The sequence below is a fragment of the Ceratotherium simum genome, chromosome 36 (genome assembly GCF_057802395.1).
Source record: "Ceratotherium simum simum isolate JZ-2026a chromosome 36, ASM5780239v1, whole genome shotgun sequence".
NCBI classification, from domain to species: Eukaryota; Metazoa; Chordata; class Mammalia; order Perissodactyla; family Rhinocerotidae; genus Ceratotherium; species Ceratotherium simum.
The window spans coordinates 19,315,521-19,342,066 of NC_141935.1; the positions used below are offsets into that span (position 1 = coordinate 19,315,521).

At 44.2% G+C, this 26,546-nt stretch overlaps 1 protein-coding gene across 2 annotated transcripts in view; it reads left to right on the plus strand.

Moving 5' to 3' along the window:
* Positions 1 to 26,546, plus strand: part of MTARC1 (mitochondrial amidoxime reducing component 1) — a 71,496-nt gene that overhangs the window by 1,144 nt on the left and 43,806 nt on the right. For both annotated transcript variants that reach the window (XM_087424370.1, XM_004439673.3), the window contains exons 2-6: positions 2,666 to 2,839; positions 12,869 to 13,031; positions 14,224 to 14,364; positions 21,317 to 21,378; positions 21,469 to 21,540. In XM_087424370.1, coding sequence (XP_087280496.1) covers positions 2,666 to 2,839; positions 12,869 to 13,031; positions 14,224 to 14,364; positions 21,317 to 21,378; positions 21,469 to 21,540 — 612 coding nt within the window. The remainder of the gene's footprint in view (positions 1 to 2,665; positions 2,840 to 12,868; positions 13,032 to 14,223; positions 14,365 to 21,316; positions 21,379 to 21,468; positions 21,541 to 26,546) is intronic.

A 26,546-nucleotide genomic window follows, 5' to 3' on the forward strand; every position in this document is an offset into this window, starting at 1 on the left:
GCCGCCTTGACCTCTTCTGGGCCTCATTTTAAGGCTGCTTTGCAAACTCCTTCCTCCCAGACCAGCCCCCACAGCTTCTGCAGGTAACACACAGGACTGATGGGGGCTGTAACTTGCCCCCTTTCCAGCTCCCCAGACAGAGGGCCATTCATGACATAATTGAAAGGTGAGCTATGCTATGCGTCTTTGCTTGAGGAAGGAAGCCAAGAATCTGAGATATTCCGTGGTTTGTACAGTGGACTCTGAAAGATGATAGAGTTTATTGAGTTTATTTGTTTTTGTAGGCCCCAGAGGCAAAAAGCATTGTAATTTTACTATATATACTATATGTAGTATATAATTTACTAATTATACCATATTTTACCCATATATACTATATATGGTATATATAGTAGCATACGTGTATACTACTATATATACCACGTATTGAGCTCATATTAGAATAGATAATAATAAGAGCTGGCATTTGTACCAGACACTATGGTACATTCTTTATTTTTGTCATCACACTACCAGAAAGTGTGATCAAGAGAAGCAAACGAGGCTTTCAGTTCTATGTGATAGCTGACTCAATGTGATAAGTGCCAGGGAGCACAGAGAAAGGAGCACCAGAAACTGGGGTGGTCAGAAATGACTTCAGAGCTTGAACTGAAAATTAAAAGTGATTATGAATTTTCCAAGCAAGTAAGTTGGGAGGGGAACATTCTAGAGAGTGGGAATAAACTGGGTAAAGACACTGGGATTGGAGGACAGGCATGCTGGGGACAAGGCTGTGCATTGTGAGGTATTTATCAAAAGGAATTGAAAACAGGGACTTGAGTAGATCCGTGTACACCAGTGTTCACTGTGGCGTTATTCACAGTAGCCCAAAGCGGGAATCAACCCAAATGTCTATCAACAGATGAATGGATAAACAGTGTTTTATATAAACACTACGGAATGAAGTTCTGATACATGCTATGGCAAAGAGAAATTTTGAAAACATTAAGTGAAATCGGCCAGAGGCAAGAGGACAAACATTGTATGTCCAATTAGGTGAAATATCTAGAATAGGCAAATTTATAGAGACAGAAAGTGGATTAGAGGTTGCCAGGGGCTGAGGGGAGAGGGGAAAGGGAGTTATTGCTTAATAGGTACAGAGTTTCTATTTGGGATGATGAAAAGTTTTTGGATATAGATAGTGGTGATGGTTGCACAACATTGTGAATGTAATTAATGCCACTGAATTGTGCACTTAAAAATGGTTAAAATCACATTTGTGTTTCATATCCTTTCTCTGTTAATGGACACTTGGGTTGCTTCTGCCTTTTGGCTTGTGAATAATACTGCTACCAACATGGGTGTACAAGTATCTGTTTGAATCCCTGCTTTCAATTCTTTTGAGTATAAACCTAAGAGTATGCCAGGTATATTTATATATATTTTACCGCAATAAAAAAATTAAAAAGAGAAAGAAAGGCTGGTGTGTGTGAGGGCGCAGGGCGGTGAGAATGGCTGGGAGAGCAGCTGGATTGTGAAGGGCCTTGCCTGCCTTGCTGAAGAGTCAGGAAAGCAGGAACCATGGAGGGATTTTGCAAGACGCGGTGACAGGATCAGATATGTATTTGAGAAAGATCAAACTACCAATATTACCAGGAAGAGTTACTAGAAAGAATATTCATGTGCTGGTAGCAAGGATTAGGAGCAGGGCAGAGCTCTGTCTGTGTCCAGGATGAAGGGCTGATAAAAGGGTAGTTCGGGAAGGGGTTTACGCTAACCTGAGTTTTCCAGTGTGGCTGCACAACTCAACCATGATGACCTGCTGGAGGTAATGACCTAAAGTATCTGCCATATTTTTTTCTTGTGTCCATGGGTCTCCAGAGCACAAGCTCGCATCTGTAACTGTAATCATTTGATCCAGTGTGAACTGAAATCACCAAAATTTCAACATGTTGAGCTTCCTCGGTAGCTGAGAGGTAACCTACACAAACCCATTGTTTGTTTTCTGGAATTGATTCTGTCTATTACTCTTACTTCTCCGTTTATCTTTTTTTCTGGGAAGTACCTCTAGACCAGGAGTACGGGGCCAGAAAAAATATTGTCCTTTTAGCAAATTGCGGAATTCACAGCTCTAAATTTTGAAACATTAATTTTTTTGGAAAGTTGGGGGTGGATTTGGCAAGGCGTGAGTAGCATTGCATGTTGCTCAGCTGAACTCCGTGCTCTGCAAACAATACAGCAACAATCTTGTTTCGATCAGCGGGAGCCCAGTGCCCATGGTGTGCCAGGCACTGTGCCTCCTTGTGCCCTTAAAGTCTTTCTGTGAAACAGATTCTTGTCATCTCCTTGAGGCATGTTTAGTGAAAGTGAGCAGACTTCCTGGCAATTGAGATGAAAATATAATCAACATCTTTGATTTCTATGGGACCTAGGAGCTCAAAATGTTCTGCAGATACTGTGTTGGACGCTTGAGTGGTTAGTAAATCCTTTGAAATTAACTGACAGACTCAGTCTTGCTGTGCTGCCGAGTTGATGTTGAGGACAGACACAGACAGACACACACAAAGTCACACACACCAGGCTTACGGTGAGGAAATCAGAGATGAGTGTGGGTAACTGATGGCTCCAGCAGTGACGGCTGTCTGTCATGGTGGTCCATGCCTTTCTTGTGTTTTGAAAATGGCAGGTTTTGGCTTGTGATCAATGAGAATGGGAACATGGTTACTGCTCGACAGGAACCTCGCCTGGTCCTGATTTCCCTGACCTGTGAGGGTGACACCTTGACCCTCAGTGCACCCTACACGCAGGACCTGCAGCTGCCCCTCAAGACACCCCCCACAAATCCGGTGCACAAGTGCAGGTAAGCCCTGGCCTGAGTATTTATTCATGCAGTTTGAGAAAGAGCGAACTATGGAGGGAATCTTCAGAAACAGTATCCATAATTAACCCTTGATTGCAAATGCACCATATGTAGGCGCAAGTGCTCAACATCATGACGATCTAAGGGAGGAACAAAGAAGCAGCTTCAGAAAAATGTGTGGATGTGGGGTTGAGAGACATAAAGGTCCTATGTAGAAAACCATGGGAACAAAAGCATGTTGATACGTCAGCAGGAGACAGCACCACCAAAGGATAAAGGACAAAATTGGGGTGGGAGTGACCGAGGAGAGTGTACTGGAAGAGGTGAGATTAGGCTTTACCATAGGACTTGCCCTATTTTGCCTGGAAAGACCTGGAATCTTCCAAATCTGAGTTAGGAAAGGAGTTGCAAATGGCTATGTGACCGTGACATTTAGTTCTCAGGACAGGAAGTCCCAAATAGAAAAGAACAGCTGCAACCAGACGAGGGATGGGACCTGCAGGTGCCCAAGGCTCTGCGTCATAGTGAGGGTGGGGTTCAGCCAGGAGGCCACTCTGGACAGAGGCTCTTTCCCCAACGTCAGAAAGGCTGCAAGAAAGCAATTATTCCAAGAAAACTGGCTTTGCTTCTCAGAAATCATGTCTACAGTTGATTTTTTTATCCTATTATGGGAAAATTAAAATTTGGTCTAATTATACTCTTGTTACAGTTTCTGCATTTTGAATTAAAATGCAAGGTGAATGCTAAATATATGCATAGCCTATCATGGAAAATGGCATCACATCAAAAAATGTAGATCTGACTTAGCTGAAAAATGTCTAAAGACCCCCCAAAAGTCATAAAATGAAATACCAATATAATTTTTATAATATCTTAGAGTTTTAAACATAATGTGTTTTTATTTTAATTTGATGGTTTTTCTGATTATAAAAGTAATACCTATTCATAGTTGAAAACTTGGAAAATACAAAAAAAAAAGAGGAACACAAAAACCATCTGAGAACTATAAGTAACATTTTGACATATTTTCTTTCTGTCTCTGTGGCTAATCCTTTAAAAACAAAATTGAAGGAATACAAAAACTAGAGTCTTGTATACTGCTATATGCTTAAGCTGATATGTTGAGTATTTTTTCAGTTGTTAAAAAAATCTTCAAAAATGTCATTTTTCATGTTGGCATAATATTTCATTTTGTGGGTGTCCTCGAATGCATTTTAACATGTGCTCAGGATTAAATTTTTGGATTAAGTCCAAAAAATTGGATTGTTTTCAAATTTTTCCAGGTGTGCAGAAGAATGTGATGAATATCTTGGCATAAATCTTTGATCGTATCTCTCATTTCCTTAGAGAAAAAATTTTAGTGGTAGTTTTGCTAGAAAGAAGGGTATGGACTTTGGATATATGTTGCTAAATTGTTTTGCAGGATGGTTGTACCAGCTGTATACTACCAGCGTACTGTCTAATTACATTCTGACCATTAGATTCCAAAATATTTTGCCATTTTTGTGGGGAAAAAATGGTAATTTCTTGTCGATTTAATTTGCATTAATGATTGTCTGCAGCAAACTTTTTAATAAGCCTATTTCAATTTGTATCTCATGTTTTTCTATATCCTGGATCCTATTTGTCTGCCATGGTTAGAAATTTACCCATACTTTCTTGTGGTTAAATTTTTTTCATTTAATTATTAATTCATTTGGAACTATGTGGAAACTTTTCTCATGGTTCCATACAGGCTTTTTTGTCCACACCCCAAAGACTAAATAAGGGCATGTTTGCAAATTGCAAAATGAGGGAGCTTAGATCTGCTACAAAAGTCCACAGACTCTTAGGGTAAAGATGTCAAGGACCCTTTGGACTTGGGTTTCCTTTGGCAGCCCGGGCCATTCTCTTGTGAAGGAGTTGTAACCTCAGCCCGCAGTTTCCTAAAGATTTCTGATGAGTTCTTGGGACTCCAAGGTCACCTTCAAAAGGTCATGATCCTAGCCAATGCACCTGTTTTCACATTGAGGTTGTTACTTGATTTTCGCACAAACCATGCCAGCAGCTAATGGGATGCAGAGAATTAGGGCTTTTATATGGATTATTCAGGAAAGCAGCCACAAACCATACCTATGTTATCTGTATCAAAGGTTTTAGAAACATTTGGATGTTTTTTTGTTTGAATTCTTTGGAACAATGTGTCAGAGGAATGCTGGACCCAGTGACACAGCAGAGGCTGCTCAGAAGACAGGAGACAGGTGGGAAGAGAAGGAAGAAGGCAGAGAACAAGATTCTGCTCATTTAAAGGCCTCGAGTTCCAGCATTTATGAGCCCGAACCCCAAAACCTACACATAGGGGCTGCAAAGGAAATAAGTGTCAGGTCAAGAGGGAAGATGTTTATATTTTTGTAATGACCCAAGAGAGATGCAAATGCTTTAACTTAGTAAAGATAATTATTGTCAACCCAAGTCCTAAGCAGCTTTCCTCTCTATCTCCTTTGCTGCTTGCCTTTCCCCCCTCCCATAAAAGCAGCTAAGGATAAGCCCTGGGCTTTTCTCAGGACTGAAACGGGTCCTTGATGGCTATAAGGATTTGACTCTGGACAAAGGGGGCTGATTTTTTGCATAGGTACCGGCAAAAAGGCATTTAACAAGGAATGACCTTCAAGGCTGTCTCCATACAGATTTTGGTAATGCTGCCATTGCTCAGGATGCTTCAGAAATGAACATTTCAGACATTCCACTACTTACACACACACTCACACACACACATACATGTACACACAGGCTGACCCTCTCAGGCACACTCAGTTCTGGAAATCTTCACCCACTTATGGTGGATTTGATTTTTGGAGCAAGTGAAAAAGTCATTTGGAGCTAAGTCTGGTGAATAAGGGGATCAAGCTACGTAAGACGAATTTTTGGTTTAGAAAATGAGATTAGACTTAGAAGTAGTGAGGTTCACTTCTTGTGAGTCTTCTAGGTTGGTTATAATTAATGTTAGAATGATTATATTGCCTCCCAAGGTGATTCCTTTGGAAGGAAATACCCATTTGGATGTATGAGTTTTGGCATTTTTATTTCATTCATTTCATTTGTTCTTCATTTTGACCCAGAAAAGAGTAAGGCAGATAGAGGCTTTTGGTATTTATTGATAAAAGAGTCTCATTACTCTGCAGACATAGCTTGTGTACCTCAGCCCTCGGACTCTTAGGGAGGTTAATTTAGAATGAGTGGGATGGGAGTGTGTGAAAATGCATCAAACCATATACTTATGACAGTGTGCTTTCTATATGAATATTATACTTCAATACAAAGGCTTAAAAATTCATGAAAGCTTTGAGTAGAACTAATCTCACTGCTTAATGTAGTAACCCTGACACTATTAATAATAATTTCTCATTTAATACGAAGAGCAATTAAATAAAATTATATAGGAGTGACGTCAGCATCATGGGTGAATAAGACATCCCTTGTTCATGTCCCTCCTCTCGACAACAACAATTTGCCATCCATCCAGGGATAGAAGTGTCTTTGTGGGACCTGTGGGACCCGGCATCATATACCAAGGGACTCGAGAGGAGTCTCACCCACCTGTGCATTGGGTAATAAGTTTACAGACCTTGGTCCCAGCTGTGGGCCCTGCAGTGGTCTGTGAATTGGCTTCAGCCCCTCTTGGCTATAGTCTGGGGACCCCTGGAAAATAGTCTTAGACAATCACCCACAGATGAGAGAGCCCTTCTGGAAGTCCAGGTTTCTAGTGGAGAAATTCCAACACACTGTTGGAGCAAAAAAATTATGAGTTTGGATGCCATGGAGAGGGTAAGAGGAAGATTTTGACTTTACCCATCTCATCCTTCCCCCAAAGCAGCACAGCTTAGGGTGAAGAGGGATCTTCTTGGCCCATGATTTCTCCTGTGGGGGAGAGTAAGAGTGTGTGAGTGAACATCTGGCTTCCTCAGCCATGTGGATTGTTGCCCAAGAGGCTCATTTCTCTCTTGCCCCATCCAGAGTATTGAATCATGAGCTGCGTGACTAGGGGGGGAAGAGGCTGGGAGAACTCTCAATAGGACTCTTGGAGGGCATTAAAGGGACACGGATCCTACTAACTGCATTGTAGACTCCATCAAGAAGCATGCCCATGAGCCATTGGGGACACTTCAGCCATGGATTCCCCTAACTGGCTCACGGGAGCCTCCAACTCTCAGCATGCCTCACCCACACCACACCCTACTCCCTGGCCAGCTCCCTGTGTGCAATTCCTATGACGAGCTTTGGCAGACAGCTCGTGAGCATGCACAGAAAGCTGGCCCCAATCTGTGGGCCAGAGAAAGACCACAAACTTGATCTTTAGCATCACTTTTGTGGAAAAAAAAGTGAAGCTGTCAGCACTTGGCCTGGTGTGTTCCAGGACTGAGAGAAAGCACACAAGCTTAAGAATAATGCCACAAGAGGGGGAAAGAAGCATGGAGCAGGTCCATCCATAGAAGGTCTGAGAAAGCCTCAGAATTCCTAGCAGGGCTGACATGAGGTAGTTCTCTCCTGAAGGCTGTTAGTGAAGACTGGAGGAGGTGACTGCTACCTCAAATGTGAAGACAGCTACACAAAACTCCAAGAAATATGAAATAGTGAAATATGACATTGCCAAAGGATCATAATAATCTTCCAGTAACCTATCCCAAGGCCAAGGAGATCTGTGATTTACCCAGTAAAGAATTCAAAATAGCTGTTTTTAAGGAAACCCAATGAGACACAAGAAAACAAAGAAAGAAAATGTAATGAAATCATGAAAACAATAAATGGACAAAATGAGTTAAGCAAGAGATAGAAATCATAAAAAAGAACCAAACTGAGCTGAAGAATAAAATGAATGAAATGAAAAGTGCAATAGAGAGCATCAACATCAGAATGGATCAAGCAAAAGAAAGAATTTGTGAGATTGAAGACAGGTCCTCTGAAATGATGCGGTCGGAGGAGAACAAAGAAGAAAGAATGCAAATGAGTGAATAAAGCCAACGTGATCCATGTGATACCATTAAAAGAAATAATTTGTGAATTATTGGAGTTCCAGAAGGAGAAGAGAAGTAGAAACTTATTTAAAGAAATAATGGCTGAGAACTTCCCAGATCTGGGGAGAGATTTGCACATCCAAGTCCATGAAGCTCATAGGTCACCAAACAGACTCAACTTAAAGAGACCCTATCCAAGACACATTATAATAAAATTGTCAAAAATCAAAGGAAAAGGGAGAATCTTAAAAGCTGCAAGAGAAAAGAAGCTTGTAACTCACAAAGGCTATCACCAAATTTCTCAGCAGAAACCTTACAGGCCCGGAGAGGGTGGGATGATATGTTTAAAGTGCTGAAGGAAAAAAATGCCAACCAAGAATACTCCATCCAGCAACATTCTCCTTTAGAAATGAACGAGAAAGACTTTCCCAGACCTACAAAAGCCGAGGGAGTTCATCACCACCTTCCTTAAAGAAATGTTGAAAGGAATTCGTCAAGCTGAAGTGAAGGGATGCTAATTAGTAAAATGAAAACTCATGAAAATATACACCACACTGGTAAAGGAAAGTACACAATCAAATTCAGAATACTCTAATATGGTGGTATGTCAATTACCTAACTAGTATAAAGGTTAAAAGACAAGAGTGTTAAAAATAACTATAGCTACAATAATTTTTTAATGAATACACAATACAAAAACAGGTAAATTGTGACATCAAAAACAAAAGGGGGGGAATGAAAGGGTAGAGTTTTTGTATGAGATTGAAGTTAAGTTGTCATCAACATAAAATAGACTGTTATATCTATAAAATATTTTATGTAAGCCCTATGGTAACCACAAAGCAAAAGCTCACAGTAGGTATACAAAAGATAAAGAGAAGGGAATCAAAGCATACCACTATGGAAAATCATCAGTGCACAAAGGAAGGCAGCAAGAGAGCAAGAAGGGAACAAGGGAACTACAAAACAGCCAGAAAATAATAAGATGACATTGGTAAGTCCTTACCTATCAATTATTACTCTAAATGTAAATAGATTAAATTCTCCAAGCAAAAGGCATAGACTGGCTGGCTGGATAAACAAGACCCAACTATATGCTGCCTACAAGAGACCCACTTCAGCTTTAAGGACACACATAGGCTAAAAGTGAAGAAATGGAAAAAGACATTCCATGCAAGTGGAAATCAAAAGAGAGCAGGGGTAGCTATACTAATATCAGACAAAATAGACTTTCAGCCAAAAATTGTAACAAGAGACAAAGAAGGTCATTATATAATGACAAAAGGGAAAATTCATCAAGGATATATAACAATCATAAATATATATGCACCTAACATTGGCGCTCCTAAGTATATTAAGCAAATACTAACAGGAATAGACAATAGTAGAGGACTTCAGTATCTCACTGTCAACAATGGATAGATCACTCAGAGAGAAAATCAACAAGGAAACATTGGACTTAAACCAGACTTTAGACCAAGTAGACCTAACAGACATTTATAGAGCATTCTATTCAACAGCAACAGAATACACATTCTTCTCAGTTGCACAAGGAACATTCTCTGGACTAGATCATATCCTGTCAGAATACAAGTCTTAGCAAATTTAAGAAGATTGAAATCACACCACCTATCTTTTCCAACCACAATTGTATGAAACTAGAAATCAAAACAGGAGGAAAGCTGGAAAATTCACAAACGTGTAGCAATTGAACAACATGCTGCTGAACAACCAATGAGTCAAAGAGGAAATCAAAAAGGAAATAAAAAAAAAATGTTGACACGAATGAAAATGGAAACACAATACACCAAAACCTATGAGATGCAGCAAAAGCAGTTTTAAGAGAGAAGTTTATAGTGATAAATGCCTATATTAAGAAAAAGAAAGATCTCAAGTAAATAGCCTAACTTTACACCTCAAGGAACTAGGAAAAGAAGAACAAAGTGAGCCCAAAGTTAGCATAATGAAGGAAATAACAAAGATAAGAGCAGCAATAATTAGCAAAATGAAAAGATAATCTGTGCTATGGGAGAAAATATTTGCAAACCATTTATCTGATAAGGGGTTAATATCCAAAATATATAAGGAGCTCATACAACTCAATAGCAAAAAACCAAGCATTCCAGTTAAAAAGCAGGTGGAGGAACTAGATAGATATTTTTTCTGAAGAAGACATGCAGATGGTGAACAGATACATGAAAAGATATTCAACATCATTAATCATCAGGGAAATACAAATCAGAACCACGAGGAGATATCACCTTACACCTGTTAGGTTGGTATCATCAAAAAGACAAGAGCTAGCAATTGTTGACAAGGATGTGGAGAAAAGGGAACCCTTGTGCACCGTTGGTGGGAATGTAAATTGGTGTAGCCACCATGGAAAACAGTATGGAGGTTCCTCAAAAAATTAAAAACAGAATTACCATATGATCCAGCAATCTCACTTCTGGGTATATATTTTCAAAGGAAACAAAATTAGAATCTCGAAGAGATATCTGTGCTCCCATGTTCATTGCAGCGTTATTCACAGTAGCCAAGATATGGAAACAATTGGAGTGTCCATCTCAAGGATGGATAAAGAAGATGTGGTGTATATATTCAGTGGAATATATTCAGCCATGAGAAAGAAGGAAATCCTACCTTTTTTGATAGCATGGATGGACCTTGAGGGCATTATACTAAGTGAAATAAGTCAGAGAGAAAGACAAATACTTTGTGATATTATCTGAAAAAGCTGAACTCAGAGAAACAGAGAGTAGAATAGTGATTACCTGCGGGTGGGGGAAACGAGATGATGTTGGTCAAAGGTATAAACTCGAGTTAAAAGATGAATAAGTTCTGGGGATCTAATGTACAACATGGTGATTATAGTTAACAACAATACTGTATTATATACTTGAAAGTTGCTAAGAGAGTAGATCTTAAATGTTCTCACCACAGAAAAGAAGTGGTAATTATGCAAAGTGATACAAGTGCTAACTAACATTACTGAGGTAATCATTTCTTTTTTTTTTTTGTGAGGGAGGTCAGCCCTGAGCTAACATCCGTGCTAATCCTTCTCTTTTTGCTGAGGAAGACCGGCTCTGAGCTAACATCTATTGCCAATCCTCCTCCTTTTTTTCTGTCCCAAAGCCCCAGTAGATAGTTGTATGTCATAGCTGCACATCCTTCTAGTTGCTGTATGTGGGACGCGCCCTCAGCATGGCCGGAGAAGCGGTGCGTTGGTGTGCGCCCGGGATCCGAATCCGGGTCGCCAGTAGCAGAGTGCGTGCACTTAACCGCTAAGCCACCGGGCCGGCCCAAGGTAATCGTTTCTTAATATATAAATGAATTGAATCAATAATACGTTGTACATTTTAAACTTATACAATGTTATATGTCAATAAAGCTATGAAAAATTCTATAGAAATATATACAAGTATATTTTTTAAAAATATACAATTTTTAATATATTTTATAATAAATAGATTTATATATTATTATTAGAGAATAGATGCTTTTATTTAATTAAATACTTCACTTATGGAGTAACTATACAAAGATGACTTGAAATAACTGGAAACACAACTAGTGTAATTACTACCATCACTGAGTGCATCCCAAACCTAAGAATTGTTTGGGGACGTCGTATAGATTATCCCTAATCCTCACAAGAAGGTTGTGATTTTATCCCCACTTTATAGATGAAGCAACTAAGGCCCAAGATCAGAAACATCCCCAGAGTCACTGAGCTCATCATTTGTGGAAACAGGATGCACACCCAGTAGGTCTACTGACTCCTCCCCTGTCCCAAACTTCAGGCGTTTGCATAACGCAACTGTGATTTATGCCAAATCGAAAACCACCTCTACTCTTATTTACTTAAGGTTTTTCTTTAAATGGATTCAGCTTTTTAAGAAACCTTAAACATATTTATTTAAAAAGGAAGACTTAGGGGCCGGCCCTGTGGTGTATCGGTTAAGTGTGCACGCTCTGCTGCTGGTGGCCCGGGTTCGGATCCTGGGCGTGCACCGATGCACCACTTGTCAGGCCATGCTGTGGCGGTGTCCCATATAAAGTGGAGGAAGATAGGCACAGATGTTAGCGCAGGGCCAGTCTTCCTCAGCAAAAAGAGGAGGATTGGCATGGATGTTAGCTCAGGGCTGATCTTCCTCACAAAAAAAAAAAGAAGGAAGCCTTATATGGGTACCTGTGCAATTTGCAGATGTAGAAGGTAGCTGAAATGATAAATGTGCTACAGAGAAAATGCTACCTAATTCTAACTAGAAGCTATTGCCTACAGAGGTGTCTGGACCTGAGGTTGGTTCTTTCATTTTTAAAGGGGGTTATTCTCATGTGTTGCTAGAAGTTAAAGATTTACTATCACTAAACTGAAGAGAATCATTCTCTCTCTGTGCAATCACATTATCTCAGGTGGTACCCAGGCACCCCCTACAGTTGTCTTGAATTCCCACAGTGGTAATGGTCCTACTCTTGGGAAGGACCTACACTGTGTGTCAGGGAGGGGGGACTTCAAATCCTACAGAGTTATTACTAGCAGTCAAATCAAATTAGATTGTTGTTATCTATAACATTTTAGATTTTGTAGAACATTTTCACATACATTGCTGTATCCAGTTTTATTATCATACTAATAAAGTATAACCAGGCCTATTAGTAAAGATTTCTGGTTGCTATCCAGGTGGGTAAACCAGATTTTGCAGTAATTATAAGTGTACTGATACATCAGTTTTCTTCTGGAGAACTCAGTATCTTTTCAAACATATTATCTTATTGTGTCCTCTCTGCATTCCTTCCAGGTAGAGAGGCACAGCTATGCATCATTCTGTTTTAAAACTGGAGAAAGCAAGGCTTGAAATGTGCCTTCATTTAGGTTTAGTGGTTAAGAGGCAGGGCCAGGCTAAAGTTCTCCTGATAACTAAGGAATTACAGTGACATCACAGCTTGGTGCAGCTCTTCTGATATGTGTAGCTCATGGTAGGGTACCCAGATTTTCAAAGCTATGTCCATTCTTTGCTCCTGCCACTGCCTGCAGAGTGCACAGCCTGGAGATTGAGGGCAGGGACTGTGGCGAGGCTGCGGCCCAGTGGATAACCAGATTCCTGAAGACACAGCCCTTCCGCCTGGTGCACTTTGAGCCTCACATGCGACCGAGAAATTCTCACCAAGTAAAGGACGTGTTCCGGCCCACAGACCAGGTCAGAGGAGCATCCCTTGGCTTTGGTGTGCCCTGTGGAAGGCAGCCTTCCTCAGGGATGCGGAGCAGTTGTCTATAGCCCATCAGGCAGGGTGGCATGTCTGCTGCTCAGCTTTGTCATTTTGCCAGACGGCCCCCAGGCGGCTCAGCCTGGACAAGCAATAGGCAAAAATAAAGCCCCTCCCTTGGGAGCATCATCTGTGTTTCTTGATTTGGGGGACTCTTGCATTTTTGCCCGTGAGCGTCTACCTTCCTATGTTTGGTGCCAATAGGGTTTCCATACTGTTTTATACCAGTATCTTTTCCACTCCATTCTGTAATTGCATGTGGAGTCCAACCTTTTTACAGTGCGATTGCAATTGTGTGTCAGATCACAGTTGAGCAAATGACTGTGTGTGTGGAGATCCACAGACCTAAAATGACCAGACTGGCCCTTCAGGGAACTAGGCTGTGAGGATTCATCATAAAAGTAGGGTTGGTAGCACAAGGCTATGTAGCACAATTACTATGGCCATTTAAAAAAAAAATTATGGTCAACATAAATACTTAACATTGATTTGCAGGTTGCATAAAAAATCAATATCCACAGAATCGGTGAATATTTTTTATCACACATAATGAGGTCATCAAATCCAGCCACCTTGCTAAACATTTGAGAAATTGGATGCCTAGAAAGGTGAAGTGACTTCCCCAAGGGCTCTTGCCCAGTGGCTCTAGGATCCCAAGGCCACATTCTCTTCACTCCATCATGTAATTCCTGTTATCTGCAAGACTGTTTGAGTCTTCTGAATCACTGCGACTTTTCTATACAAAGAACTAAAGAAATACGGTCACGCGTCTTAACAATGGGGATAGTCCTGAGAAATGTGTCATTAGGCAGTTTCATCATTGTGCAAACATCATGGAGTGTACTACGTAAACCTAGATGGTATAGCTTACTGCATATCTAGGCTATATGGTACTAATCTTATGGACCCACTGATGTATATGCGGTCCATCATTGACCGAATGTCGTTATGCAGTGCATGACTGTACTTAGAAGGACTCTGTGGGGGTGTGTGTGTGTGTGTGTGTGTGTGTGTGTGTGTGTGGTGAGGGGGAGGGAGCGGAGGGGGTTCCAGGAACTAGACACACGTGGCCTCTGAGAAATTCCTTTGTGTGCCACATTATAACAATTTCTATTTCCTTACCAGATTGCTTATCCAGATGCCAGCCCGTTCTTGATCCTTTCTGAAGCATCGTTGGCGGATCTCAACTCCAGGCTAGAGAAGAAAGTTAAAGCCACTAACTTCAGGCCCAATATCGTAATTTCAGGGTGTGGTGTCTTTGCAGAGGTAACACTGTGCCTTCCTTGCTCTTTACCTTGGGGATTTAACTTTTTGTTTTAAGGTATGAGAGTCTTCGACATTGGATTAGTTTATTCCAAAGAATGCATTATTTATTGGACCTACATTACCCAACAATTCAATGTTTGGATTTCTTGAGTACCCGGTCAGTGCAGACTTCTCTGTGGAGGATACAAATAGAGATGAGGCAGAGACGCTGGTGTCGAGGAGCAGTTTAGGGTCTGAGGCTTCTAAGGAGAAGTCCAAGCAGGCAGATTAGTTTTTGAGCCAAATTTGCTTGGCATAGAATACACAGTCTGTGTGGGCCATGGAACGAAGACAGAGCGTGCTCATGTCTTGTTGAAGATGACTTTCCTGTTTAGTCTATGGCTCCATTGGGGAGGGCAGGCATTTGCAGCATGGCTGCTGGGAGGTGAGGGTTGGTGGGGCCTTTTCCCCAAGGTGAGAGGGCGCTGTCCTACAACTCTTCCAGCACCACCTTCAGTCCACCCCCGGCTGTCTGCACTATGACTTAGCACGAAGGGTTCCCAACGTGCCATGGGAGCTGGCAGTAGGTTTACCCTCATAATTGTCTTTGGAGGTCTAATTTGATTCTCGCCTCATCTACCATGAGGGCAGAGGTTGGTGGCCTAGAGGCTTGGTGAGTAGCGACCACCCAGCTGTGGATGCTTGACTGAGGCGCTAGCCCTCAGATGGGAGTTCACGAGTCCTGGTTACGCCATGTTTGTAGATGGGAAGGGAGAGGTAAAGGACACAGGAGAGTGATCCTCACCTCTGCCCACTCCTTTTGCAACTGGAGGAATTGAGTCTGGGTGACCGAGTTCTAATCCCTTATACTCAGGGGGACAAATTCTTTCAGTTTTGCTGTGAGGAGGCAGCAAGCTGTGCTGAAAGAGAAGCATTCTAGGAATTTGATTCCCACATTCAAACCAGAGGCTCTGAGGCCTGCCTTCAGCTTCCTCCCTGACCCCTGCATGACTCTGTGTAGTCCCTCTAAGTCTTGCTTACCTGCCTGGAAAATGGGGCCATCGTTGCTGCCTAGTATTACCTTAGAGGTTTGTTAAAGGATCAATTTGGGTAAGGTAACTGATGAAAAGTACAAATTCAGTGTCAACCAATGGAAGGTAATAAAAGTACCGCCAAATCCCCTCGACGTTTTATATGAAATACTCTGTGCTCAGTCCCAACCCTCCAAGCATATCATTTCGTCTCAAGATGGCAAGCCAGCTCCTTGTGTGAAGTGGGTGGACTGTGTGCATTATCCCTCAAGAGCCTGGGCGGGCTGTCCCTCCGTGTTCAGTGTGACAAGGGAGCTGTCTGTACTTGCTCGTGTCCACCATGAGTCAGCCTGACTTAGACTAGAGGGGAAGATCAGTGTTGGTTGCCTCGGACTATCTCATTGATATTCATCTCACTCCAGCTGTGGCCAGGAAAGCCATTTCTCCTGAGGATTTTCCTTCTAGCAAAAGAGAAGTGAGGGAGAGGATTTCTATTTAGTGCTCGCATTGTGCTTCGCATACGCTATCTCTTTTATTCCTCACAGCAGCCCTGGGAGATGAAAGTTATCATACCTGTTTTACAAGGAAGAAGGGGGAGGCCTCGGGAGGTGAAATGGCTTGCCCAAGCCTACACCACAGCAGGAAATGGGGGAGCCGGGTCTCAAACCCAGACTATACCACAGGCCAAAGGAACTCTGAGCATTCTGGGGGGTCGTGCATGAGGTCAGTACACCCGGATTCGAATCCACCTGCTTCAATAAGTGGCTGTATGACCCTGGACAAGTCTTGAACCCCTTGAGGCCTCTGCTTCTTGCAGTTGTAAAGTGGATAATTTCAACAGGCCCTTCCCCAGTTGAAACGTGAGAATCAAGGTCGATAACAATTTGTGGAAAAGCTCTAAGACATAGAAAGTGCCATGGAGAGGTGGGCAATGGTTTCGTTCGTGTGATCAGAATAAAGGAACTTGGCTCAGACAATAGCTTTCCCCCTGACCGTGGCCCCCTTTAAGCTCCCCCACTCGTGTGATCTTCGTGTCACGGGTCATGTTGAAGACATTGCTCCCCGAAAGTTCTGAGATGGTAAGATGAGATGAGAGGAGATGGCTCAGAGTAGGACCTCCCCTGTAGGAGACAGGACATTTTGAACTGAATCTTGTACTAGAAGGCTCTCTCTCTCTCTCTCTCTAACTCCGAGTGGTTCCTAATTGGGAACATTTTGTATTTTAAGTTGGATGTTAATACAACACTGTGGCTGAGTGGGTCTCATTTTTTGTAACAATATTTCACTCATCACGCAGTGGGTGAGTGCCCCTGGGTCCCACGCACTGTGAAGAGACAAGTAGGAAAATGAGACACAGGTGCTTCTCCTAAGGAAGTCCAGGGTCCAGGGTCATCAGATCGTGAACGGGCAGTTACAGCCCCATGAGACCGGCTGGGAAGGTGGTGAGCTCGGTGTATTAGGTGACCACCCACGGGGACGTTATTAACAGAGGTGGGAGATGGGACCACAGGACAGTGAGATGTGCACTCGAGGTCTGAGCACCTCAGGGCTTATAAACAATAGAAATTTATTTCTCACAGTTCTGGAGGCAGGGACGCCGGAGATCAAAGCGCCAGCAGATTCGGTGTCTGGTCAGAGCCTGCTGCCTGATTTATAGATGACTTGCTGTGTCCTCACGTGGCAGAAGGGGTGAGGAAGCTCTCTGGGGCCTCTGTTATAAGATCACTAATCCCATCATGGAGGCTCCACTCTCACGAGCTGATCACCTCCCAAAGGCCCCACCTCCAAACATCGTCACACTGAGGATTAGGTTTCAACATATGAATTTTGGGAGGACATGAACATTCAGTCTGTAGCAATCTCTATCTCTACTCATGGTTCTAGTCTACGTTTTTCAAAACCTTCTCTACGCTGAGGACTCCCTAGCCAATATCCTAACAGCAGAACTCTCCCACTGCCTTCTCCGTGTTTCCACTTGGATGTCTGATCTCAGCTTCAGCATGTCCAAAATTGAGGGCTAAATTTCCCCTCCCAAGCCTGCTCTACCCAGGCTTGCCCATCTCAGCAGATGGCAGCTCTGACTTCCGGTTGCTAAGGCCCCAAACTGGGAACCACCCTTGTTCTTCTCTTTCTCTCACTTCCCATATTCAAACAATGGAGAAATCTCGGTGGCTGTGTCCTCTTCCCATTGTCCTCCACTCTCTCCCTGGGCCGTCCCCACCCTCTCTCATGGTTTCTTGTGACAGCCTCTCTTCACTGGTCTCCTTGCTTCTGCCTTTGACAGACCCCCACCATCACACATGGTCTATTCTTAGCACATCGGTCAAAGTAATCCGGTAAATTTAACTCACATCATGTAATTTTTCTACTCAAAACCCTCTCAGAGTTCTCCAACTCTCTGTAAGTAAAAAGTGGGATCCTTATGATGACTGTCAAGGCCGCATTCCCTGCTAAACCCAGGGGTCCATTTCCTATCTCTCTCCCCTTCTCTCTCACTCTCCTCCAGCCACGCTGTCTCCTCACCCCAGGAGCTTTGCACTTGCTGGTGCCTCTGCCTGGCATACTTTCCCTCACATATCTGCATGGCTCACTCCCTTGTCTCTTTCACTTACCTGCTGAGGCCTTTTCCTCCCCTTTGGTGAGGCCTTCTCTAACCTCCCAGTACCTGGCTTTGCCTGCAAACCCTAGTCCCCTCCAGCATATGTCACCACCTGACATGCCGTGTTTAGTCGAGTATTTGTTTATTGTCCATTTCTCCTATACACGTTCCTTGAGGACAGGACTTGACCACTGCTGTACCCCCAGATCCTGGAATAGAGCCCGGCACATAGTAAGCACCCACTAATTCTTTGTTAATTGAATGAATGAGTTGAGATTAGCCTGGTGGAGAAGAAGGAGGTGGCATCGAGGGAGAAGGAACACGTGTGGCACTATGGAGGCACCGGAGAACTGCTGTCTTGCAGGACTGGTGTTCATGAGAGGAGTGGGGCTGACAGCAAAGGTCTTTGGTGTCAGGTTTTGGGGGGTCTGGGAAGGATTTTAGGCAAGAGAGTGACAGAAACCGATTTGCATCGCACAAGTCTTCCTGTGGCGGGGTCTAGAGAAGGATTAGGAGAGGTGGTGCCGGTGCAGCTGGGGAGAGCAGGCTGTCACAGCCAGGAGGGAAGCTAAGGATCTGCACGGAGGCTTCTGGAAAGTGAACCCAGTCATCATCTCAGAATCTGCCTCTCAGTAATGGTGGTCCTTCTCTGCTTCCCTTCACTCCCGTCATTCGCATGCCTGACCCTCACTTCCTAAGCCTGCCATTCTGCCCAGTGCCCCAGCGGGGAAACCTATGCCACCCTTCCCCCCACCCCCGTCACATTCAGTGACCTTCTGCTGGTTGTCGTCACCCTGCCGTTTCGACTACGGGTACTACTTCTGGGAACTTTTCTCTCCCTGGCTGCACTGCCCTTGACTGCCCTCCCTTGCTCCTTTGCTGTTTATCCTTCTCCTCCTCACTTAGATAGGGGCTTCCAAAATCTCTAGCCTTGACCCTCCTCTCTCTCTTTCTCCCCTTGGTGATCACACCCTCTCTTGCAGCTTCACCGTCCATCACCCTTATGTAGATCCTTCCCAAATGTCCAACCGTGGACTCCCTCTGGAGTGCTGAGCCCACATTCGCAACTCTCTGTGGGGTATTTTCATATGTTGACATATCAGACTCACATGCTCCCCACCCCATAGCCCCATCACCTCCGCAAACTCCTGTTCTCCACTCCACAATTGGCGCTGTCACAGACACCACATTCTTTCTTTCACCCTGGCTTGGAGCTTCTAAGTCACCCCTGGCTCCTCCCTCTCTCATGTTCCTTTCAGCCCCAACCACATCTGCTCCCTTTCTGTTTTTGCACAGCAACTAGATCGCACCTTCATAACCTCAAGTCTGGACCACCGAATGGTCCCTGTTACCACAGCCACGCCTCCCAGAGCACCAGTGTGAACTCTTGTACTCTAAAAAGTTGTGACAAATAGTCAATGTTAGTGCCTTGCTCAAAAGTCTTCTGTGGCTCCCCATTTCTTAAAAGGTCTGAAGTCCCCACTCCATCATTCAAATCTCTCCACAATTTGTGTTCCCAGCCTTTATTTCCAATAAAAGCTCTGAACTGCAAACTGGACTGAGAACCTAATATATATTCTCCTGTTTCCTGGTCGCCTCAAATCTTGCCCCTTGTCCCATTTAGAAACCCCCGGTCTTCTTTAAAAGCCCAGATGAACAGCCACCTCCCCTATGAAGTCTGCTGATGGCCAGACCCAGAAGAGCCGCCTCCCTTCTCTAAAGCCACCCACTGCTGTGTCTGTGCCTCTCCCATATCCGGCTTGTGCTGTTTAAATTTCGTATCATCACCAGGTAGTGTGTTCTGGTAGGAAGACTTTCAAGGACTCTTCTCCAGGATTCAACACAGTTCTGGCTCACAGCGTGTATTCAACATAGTAGTTTCTCCTTTTCCTCCCCTGCCAAATAAGGATACTTTCCTTACGGTGGAATTTTTACCTCTTTTTATCTGTGACTCAATCTCCAACAGTTTTTATTGCACATAAAAGGGGCTCTGGAAATATTTTTTAAATTAATAATAAATTAATTTCCTAACTGGAACTCTCATTTCTCTCCTTGTGGTTCTTTTATGTTTTTTTCGACGACAGTGCCGCCTAGTGGAGAAATGTACACAGAATGGGCTGGGGCTGCGGTAATCCCATGTGTCCAGCTTTACTGTTGCGAAACATGCGGTTGAGACCCGTTTTATGATTAAAAAAATATGTATATGCAAAACAAATATCAAGAACAATACACACTATCAGAACTCAATGTCTGAGTCTGCAAGTCTGCTTCTGGCTTGTGATCAACAAAGGACTGGGCAGGTTTGTTTTAACTCATGGATTTTTGTCTCTAGTCCTCAGCCAGCCAGCTCTTCTCTCTTGAGGGTAAGAAGGTCAGGACGACAATGGGATGTCCTTGGTCTCCTCAGTGTCCTTCCTTCTAATGATAGCCCCCTCTGCATGGAGTCCCCTGACCCTTCATTTGTGCCTCTCGGAATCTCCATCCTGTAAGACTCAGTTCAGATCCCAGCTGTTCCATAAACCTCCCCCGACCAGAGCAGCCTGAAGATTTGTTCTCTAAAGGGCCAGAATAATTCTTGTCTGCACAATTGTACCGACACAGTGTGCTGCCTCATTAGGCTTTTTCTCAAAATTTCTGGGCCTTTTTAAAAGAATACTGATCATGAACATTTCATATATGTATGTCATATCTCCCCTGCTGGGTTTGAAGGGCTGCAGTGCATTGATTTGATTTGTCTTAAAAGGTAGGCACCAGTGACCCAGGCCATAGGCAAAGGCCCAAGGAGCTTCCTGGGCTGGAGTGCTTTGTAAAAGCACCAGTGGAGATGCAAAGAGAAACAAGGCTTTTGGGCCTGCTCTTAATTTGTGCATATCTGGCCAGGGTAGATACAAGATACACATGCGCAATGACTTAAGGATCTTAATCCACTTTAGGCTTGCACGAGGGGATCTGATACAACCTAGAGTAATCCCCCCTCTCCATACCCCTCCTCTCTTTCACCTACTCCCTCCGTCCCCTCTATCCCCATGCCCCCCTACCCCCCCCCCCTGCCCCCGCCTTGAGTCAAGTGGGATCAGTCAGGGAGGCTTCCTGTAGGAGATGAGTTTCAGTCCCGGTTTTACATGTAGAGGAGAGGGAGCATTTCATTTTGGGGGAATGGACTGATATATCAAAGGCAGAGAGGGACGAGGAAGGTGTGTGGCTTCTCAGGACGGATGTACAAGTTGGCCATCTTTGATGTAAGTGGCTTCATTAGGTGTCAACTCATGTGAAGTCCCTACACAGATGTGTCAGGGCTGAGGCTCAGAAGTCCTCATGTGAATTTTGTGCTTTTATCCCCTAGGATTCATGGAATGAGCTTCTTATTGGTGACGTGGAACTGAAAAGGGTGATGGCTTGTTCCAGGTAAGGCTCCTCCACACCTGTGGGGGAGGGGGAGGACGGCCAAGGTCACTCAGCTTTGTCCCTTGAATGATGCTCTGTGTGTGTGTCCAGGTGCATTTTAACCACCGTGGACCCGGACACCGGCATCATGGACAGGAAGGAGCCACTGGAGACCCTGAAGAGGTAGGACTAGGCAGCTTAATATCTTCAAGAGAAAGCAGTGAAAACTCCACGCACATACGGTCTTGAAGCTGAAGGGGCTCCTAGTGACTGGGTAATGTGGGAAACATTGCTGGGTGTTTTGGTCCCCAGAAAACCTGCTTGCACAAATAACTTTATTTTTCATTTAAAATTCATGATTCGAACAAACCAATTTTTTAAAAAAACATCGTTTAGATATTTTGGCAAACTTTATTATGGACTGAGTATTAGATGATACCAAAAATTTATTAGGTATGATAATGGCATTGTGGTGATATAAGAAATGTCCGTATATTTTGGAGAAGCACGTTGAAGTATATAGGAGTGAAGTGACACCATGTCTGGGAGGTGCTGTACATTATTTTAGCAAAAAAAAAAAAACACACGTGCAAAAATTTGTCAAAATCTTGATAAATAGAATCTGGGTGACAATATGTGGGAATTCATTGCACTATTCTTTCTACTTTATGTTGACTTAAAAATTTTCATAATAAAAAAATTTACCATTTTACTTTTTAAAAAATATAAATGCACATGAGTAGATAAAAGGCTGGAAGGCTTTAAGCCAAAATGTTAATGGAATTACCAGTGCCTTTTGGTAATGGAATTATGGGGAAAAATAGATATATTCTTATATGTAGTCTCTAAATGTGCTATAATCAACCTGCCTTACTTTTGCTAAAACAACAGTTCGGGACTCGTGCACTTCAGTGCTGGTATCTGCCAAATCTTGGCTGGGATATTGCTGAAACTCTGACAGTGAACTAATGATGCTCATCTTCATTAGTCCCTCCCACTTTGAAGGCAAGGTCACAGGTGGGGTGTCAGGTCTCATCACTGCAGCCCCTGAGACCCTCGGCCTTGACCCTGACTTGTGTTCCCAGGTGTCACTTGTAGAGGGGGTGGGACGAGGCAGGGAGGTTGTGACAACTGCTTTGGGCAAAGCCCTGGAAGACTGGGGGAAGGAGTGCCGTTGAAGTGTGGCCACCTGGCGTCAAAACCATCATGAAAGGGCACATTACAGGGGGGTTACGCTTGGGTTTGTGCGACCAGACTCGCCCCCAGCAATGTGAGTCCTGCTGCCTCCCCTTCCTTGCATCTCTCACCAAGTTTGTGGCCCTTATTTGGGCCAACAATTTAGTTTTCTTTGATGAGCACCAATCCCTCTCTGCCGATCCTGTTGTTCCAGAAGCTACTATCTGGCCCCCTCCCTGGGCAAGCTGAAGCCCTGGGGTGAGTGCTGTCGTTCCAGCCCGCACATTACCCCTAGGCGTAATGAGCCTGGCCTCTGTGGCCAGCACTGTAGTCCATGGAGACCAGTGTCCTGCATGAGGGCCAGGCTACAGCAAGGCAGACAGCTGGTGTGCAAGAGGCCAGGCCACAAGGCAGAGAGAGGGAGTCAGGAGTGAAGTCGAACAAGGTAGGTGGAGGGGGGTTAAGGAGAGGAATTCCTGAGGTGAAGAGCAGAAGGCCGCTTTCCATCTGGTTCCCCGCACTGGGTCTGGATTTGCAGGAACATTCAAAGAGAGGGCTACAGACCAGCTGAAGGCAAATCCCATCATTTTTAGGGATGTTGTGTATTTCTCAACACTCAAAACAACATTAATTAACTTTTCCGTAAAAAGTCAATACGATGGAACACTTAGGATCTGTACATTTCACTCCATGTAAATTTTACTCCCCCCAAAAAAGTAAAGAACATTTTAACCCTAGGAAATGACATGCCAGCTGAACTGTTTAGGTGTGAAGTTTACTGGTGTCTGCAACTTACTTGGAAATGCGAAAAAATGACGATGGGTGGATGGGTAGATATATTCGTGATAAAGGAAATATACTAAAAAGTCGTGTGTAGAGTCCAAGTGATTGATTGGTCAATGGGTGTTCGTTGTGACATTCTTGTAACTTGTTTGTCTGTTTGAGAGTTGTCATCATAAAGTGTTGAGGGAAGAGTTCCCGCGTGTGGTGGAATGCTTGTGCGGGGAGCAGAGTTTCAAGACGCAGCAATGATAGACTATAGCTAGTCCTCAAAATGCGCTCACTCACTCTCCATCAGAACAAACCAGAATTCCATCTCAATCTACTTTCCTGTGGCCCCAGAGGAGCTACCACATGACTTGTGATCAATAGGTCCCCTCTCGCTCAGGCTGTGGGTGTTCCCTATGAAATAAGCCGGGACACGGCAGATCCTGATGATTCTTTTTTTTTTAAATAATTTTTTCCATTCCCCAAACCCAAGTACGTAGTTGTATATTCTAGTTGTAAGTTCTTATAGTTCTTCTATGTGAGCCACTGCCACAGCATGGCTACTGATAGACGAGTGGTTTGGTTCCGCACCCAGGAACCGAACTTAGGCTGCTGAAGTGGAGTGTGCCAAACTTTAACTACGGGGCCATCAGGGCTGGCTCAGATCTTGAAGATTCTATTTGCAAACCGGCCAAGTGATTTTGGGAATGGATGTTCATCCTTTCTTATACATCTTGTTCTCTCTCTCCCCACAACACATTGCTTGGTGCCTGGTACCTTTCCCTCTGGATTCAGAAAGTTCTGTGCTTGCAGAAGTAGCCTTCTGAAAGCTTTCCATGTGTTTAGGCCGATCCTCTGAATCTTCTGAATCTTGGGTGCCCTCCCTCCATTGGGAGCCTGTGTTTACAGAAGGAGGATAATTGACCCCAAACACAGAGTGAGGGCAGGCAGGCAGGGGTCACGGGGAGCTGCACAGCAATCCTGATCTTCTGCAGGCTTTCTGCAGCCCGACAATCCCACCGTAATTGCTTCTAATACCCCAGGAGATGGAGCAGCCAGCCTAGGTGTCTTCTCCTATCTCTTCCTGAGATTTAAATTGCCATAGATGTCGTAATTTATGTTCTCCCCAGGACAGGTGGCCATAAATCGAGAAGAGAAAAGCCTGGCCACGTGACATAAATCATGGGAAGTGAAGCAAACTAACTGGTGTCACGAACACCCTCTCCGCTCTCCGGCAGGCTGCTGGGAGCTGCATGGCTTTCCATCTTGTATCCTCCCGGTGCCCGAGGGCTGTATTGCTTTCGGAATGTGGGTTCTCAGCAGGGAGACCTCTCTGATGGCCTTACCTACTGATGTCTGTCACCCACAGGCAGAGCGAAGGGTGGCAAAGCAATGAGAGAAAAAGAAATGTCTGGCACTGCTGAACATCTGCCGGCCAGAGGCACGAGGCCTGTGTGCTAGCGGAATATGAAGATGGAATTACTCTTTTCTTTCTTAAGACAGAGTGACTTCCACGCCGATTTCCATGACTCAAGGAGTGGTGGGAGTCTGTCATGGTTGCTTCCATAACATCTTGCTCCTCGTAGAAAGAATAAAGCATGTTAGCTCTGTAGATGCAAAAGTTCTGTAGGAGGCACGAATCCTTTGACGATAAGGGTGTTTGCCACCAGCCACGTGTGTTAGGCTGTGCTGTGCTGAGCTAAAGACAGAAGGATATAGTGGTGGTAATACTGTGGGAGGAGACAGACACCACCACCCCTGTCTAGCTCTACTCCTGCTAATTGTGTGACATTGGCAAGTCACTTAGAGTATGGAGGGAAATGTCTTTAGGCTTCTCCTTCTCCCAGAAGGTGTCAAGTGTATATACTGAGACTATCAATGACCATAGCCTACATGGTCATTGTGTACAGTATTTTATCATCTATTAAAAAATCATACTTTTTGCCTTATTCTGGTCAACCAGCAGAGGTATTATTAGCTCAGTTTTTACAAATAAAAAAACTGAGGCATCAAGACGCTGAGGCTGCATAAATGAAACCCATCCCAAACCTGCTCAGCCTGTAGTGGTCCTCCGTCGGTGGACATTCACAGTGTGATTTATTTCTTAACCTGGCTGTAGGAGTAGTAGGTTGTGAGGCCTCAGGAGTGGCCTGTGCCTCTCAATGGGGACCTGGCAGTGACCAGACACCCTGCCCGTAGTCATGGCCTGGGCATTGACCAGTAAGTGAGTAAACCAGGCAGAGTAATGAGCAGCCCTCACTGGAGCACAGCACATTACAGTGTTTCCATTCACACTACACCTTTTCAGTACGGAGACCTCTGTTTAGGTTAAATAAAATGGTTTGAGCCTCCTGCTTGTTAGAGTAGTTGTATGTTTCATTTTCATAGAGAAAATTCACTAAGAAATGAGCTTTTAAATGAGTTTGTAATTTATTAATCCCAACAGAAACATATATATATATTTGAAAAAAATCATAGAAGATCCGTGTAGGAGACGATACTGTGTGTTCAGTCAGTTGCACAAGGCTTGGTGTGCACCTGAATTCATAACCGCTTGCAACACCTCATCACGCCCACAAGGGGTCGCTGGTGATTTCATTTATCGAGTCTTCCCGGGGCCCTGCAGGGGCGGTGTTAGCAGGAGCTGGAGGTGGGACAGGAGTTGGGGGGCTGGAGGGCCAGCCGGCAGCCACGCCCCTGCGGCCGCTGGGAGCCCTGGCAGGCTGGGCCAGCCGAGAGCCACTTCTCCACTCCCAGAGCGCTTACCGCTTCAATTCTTCGACAGCGAAACGGGACTGCCACCTGCGAACCAGGTGCCCAAAGCTGCGCTCGTAGGAACCACCCCCTCGCCCCACCCCCGCGCAGTTTAAGGGGCTGGGCCAGGAGGGGCGACGGCTCCTTTGGGTTCCAAGTGGTGGGGGAGTGAGTGTGTATGTGAGTGGTTGATGGAAGGGGCAGGTGAAACCCATAAGAGACTAAACCTCTGTGTAGAAGGGTAGGTATTAACCCCCTCAATTCTGAGGCTTGTGTGTGCCCTCAAGAGGTATATAAATGGCCAGGGTCACATCCTGGGTGGGAAGAGTCCTGACTCTGCAGGCAGCCGGACCTGGGTTCTGGCGCCAGCCTGACCACTTAGATCTGTGATCTTGGGCACATGGGTTAGTTTTCTGAGACCCACCTGGAAAGTGGGGATAATACAAAGTCCCACATAGGCTTGTTGTAAGGACGGAAAGGGATAATATATG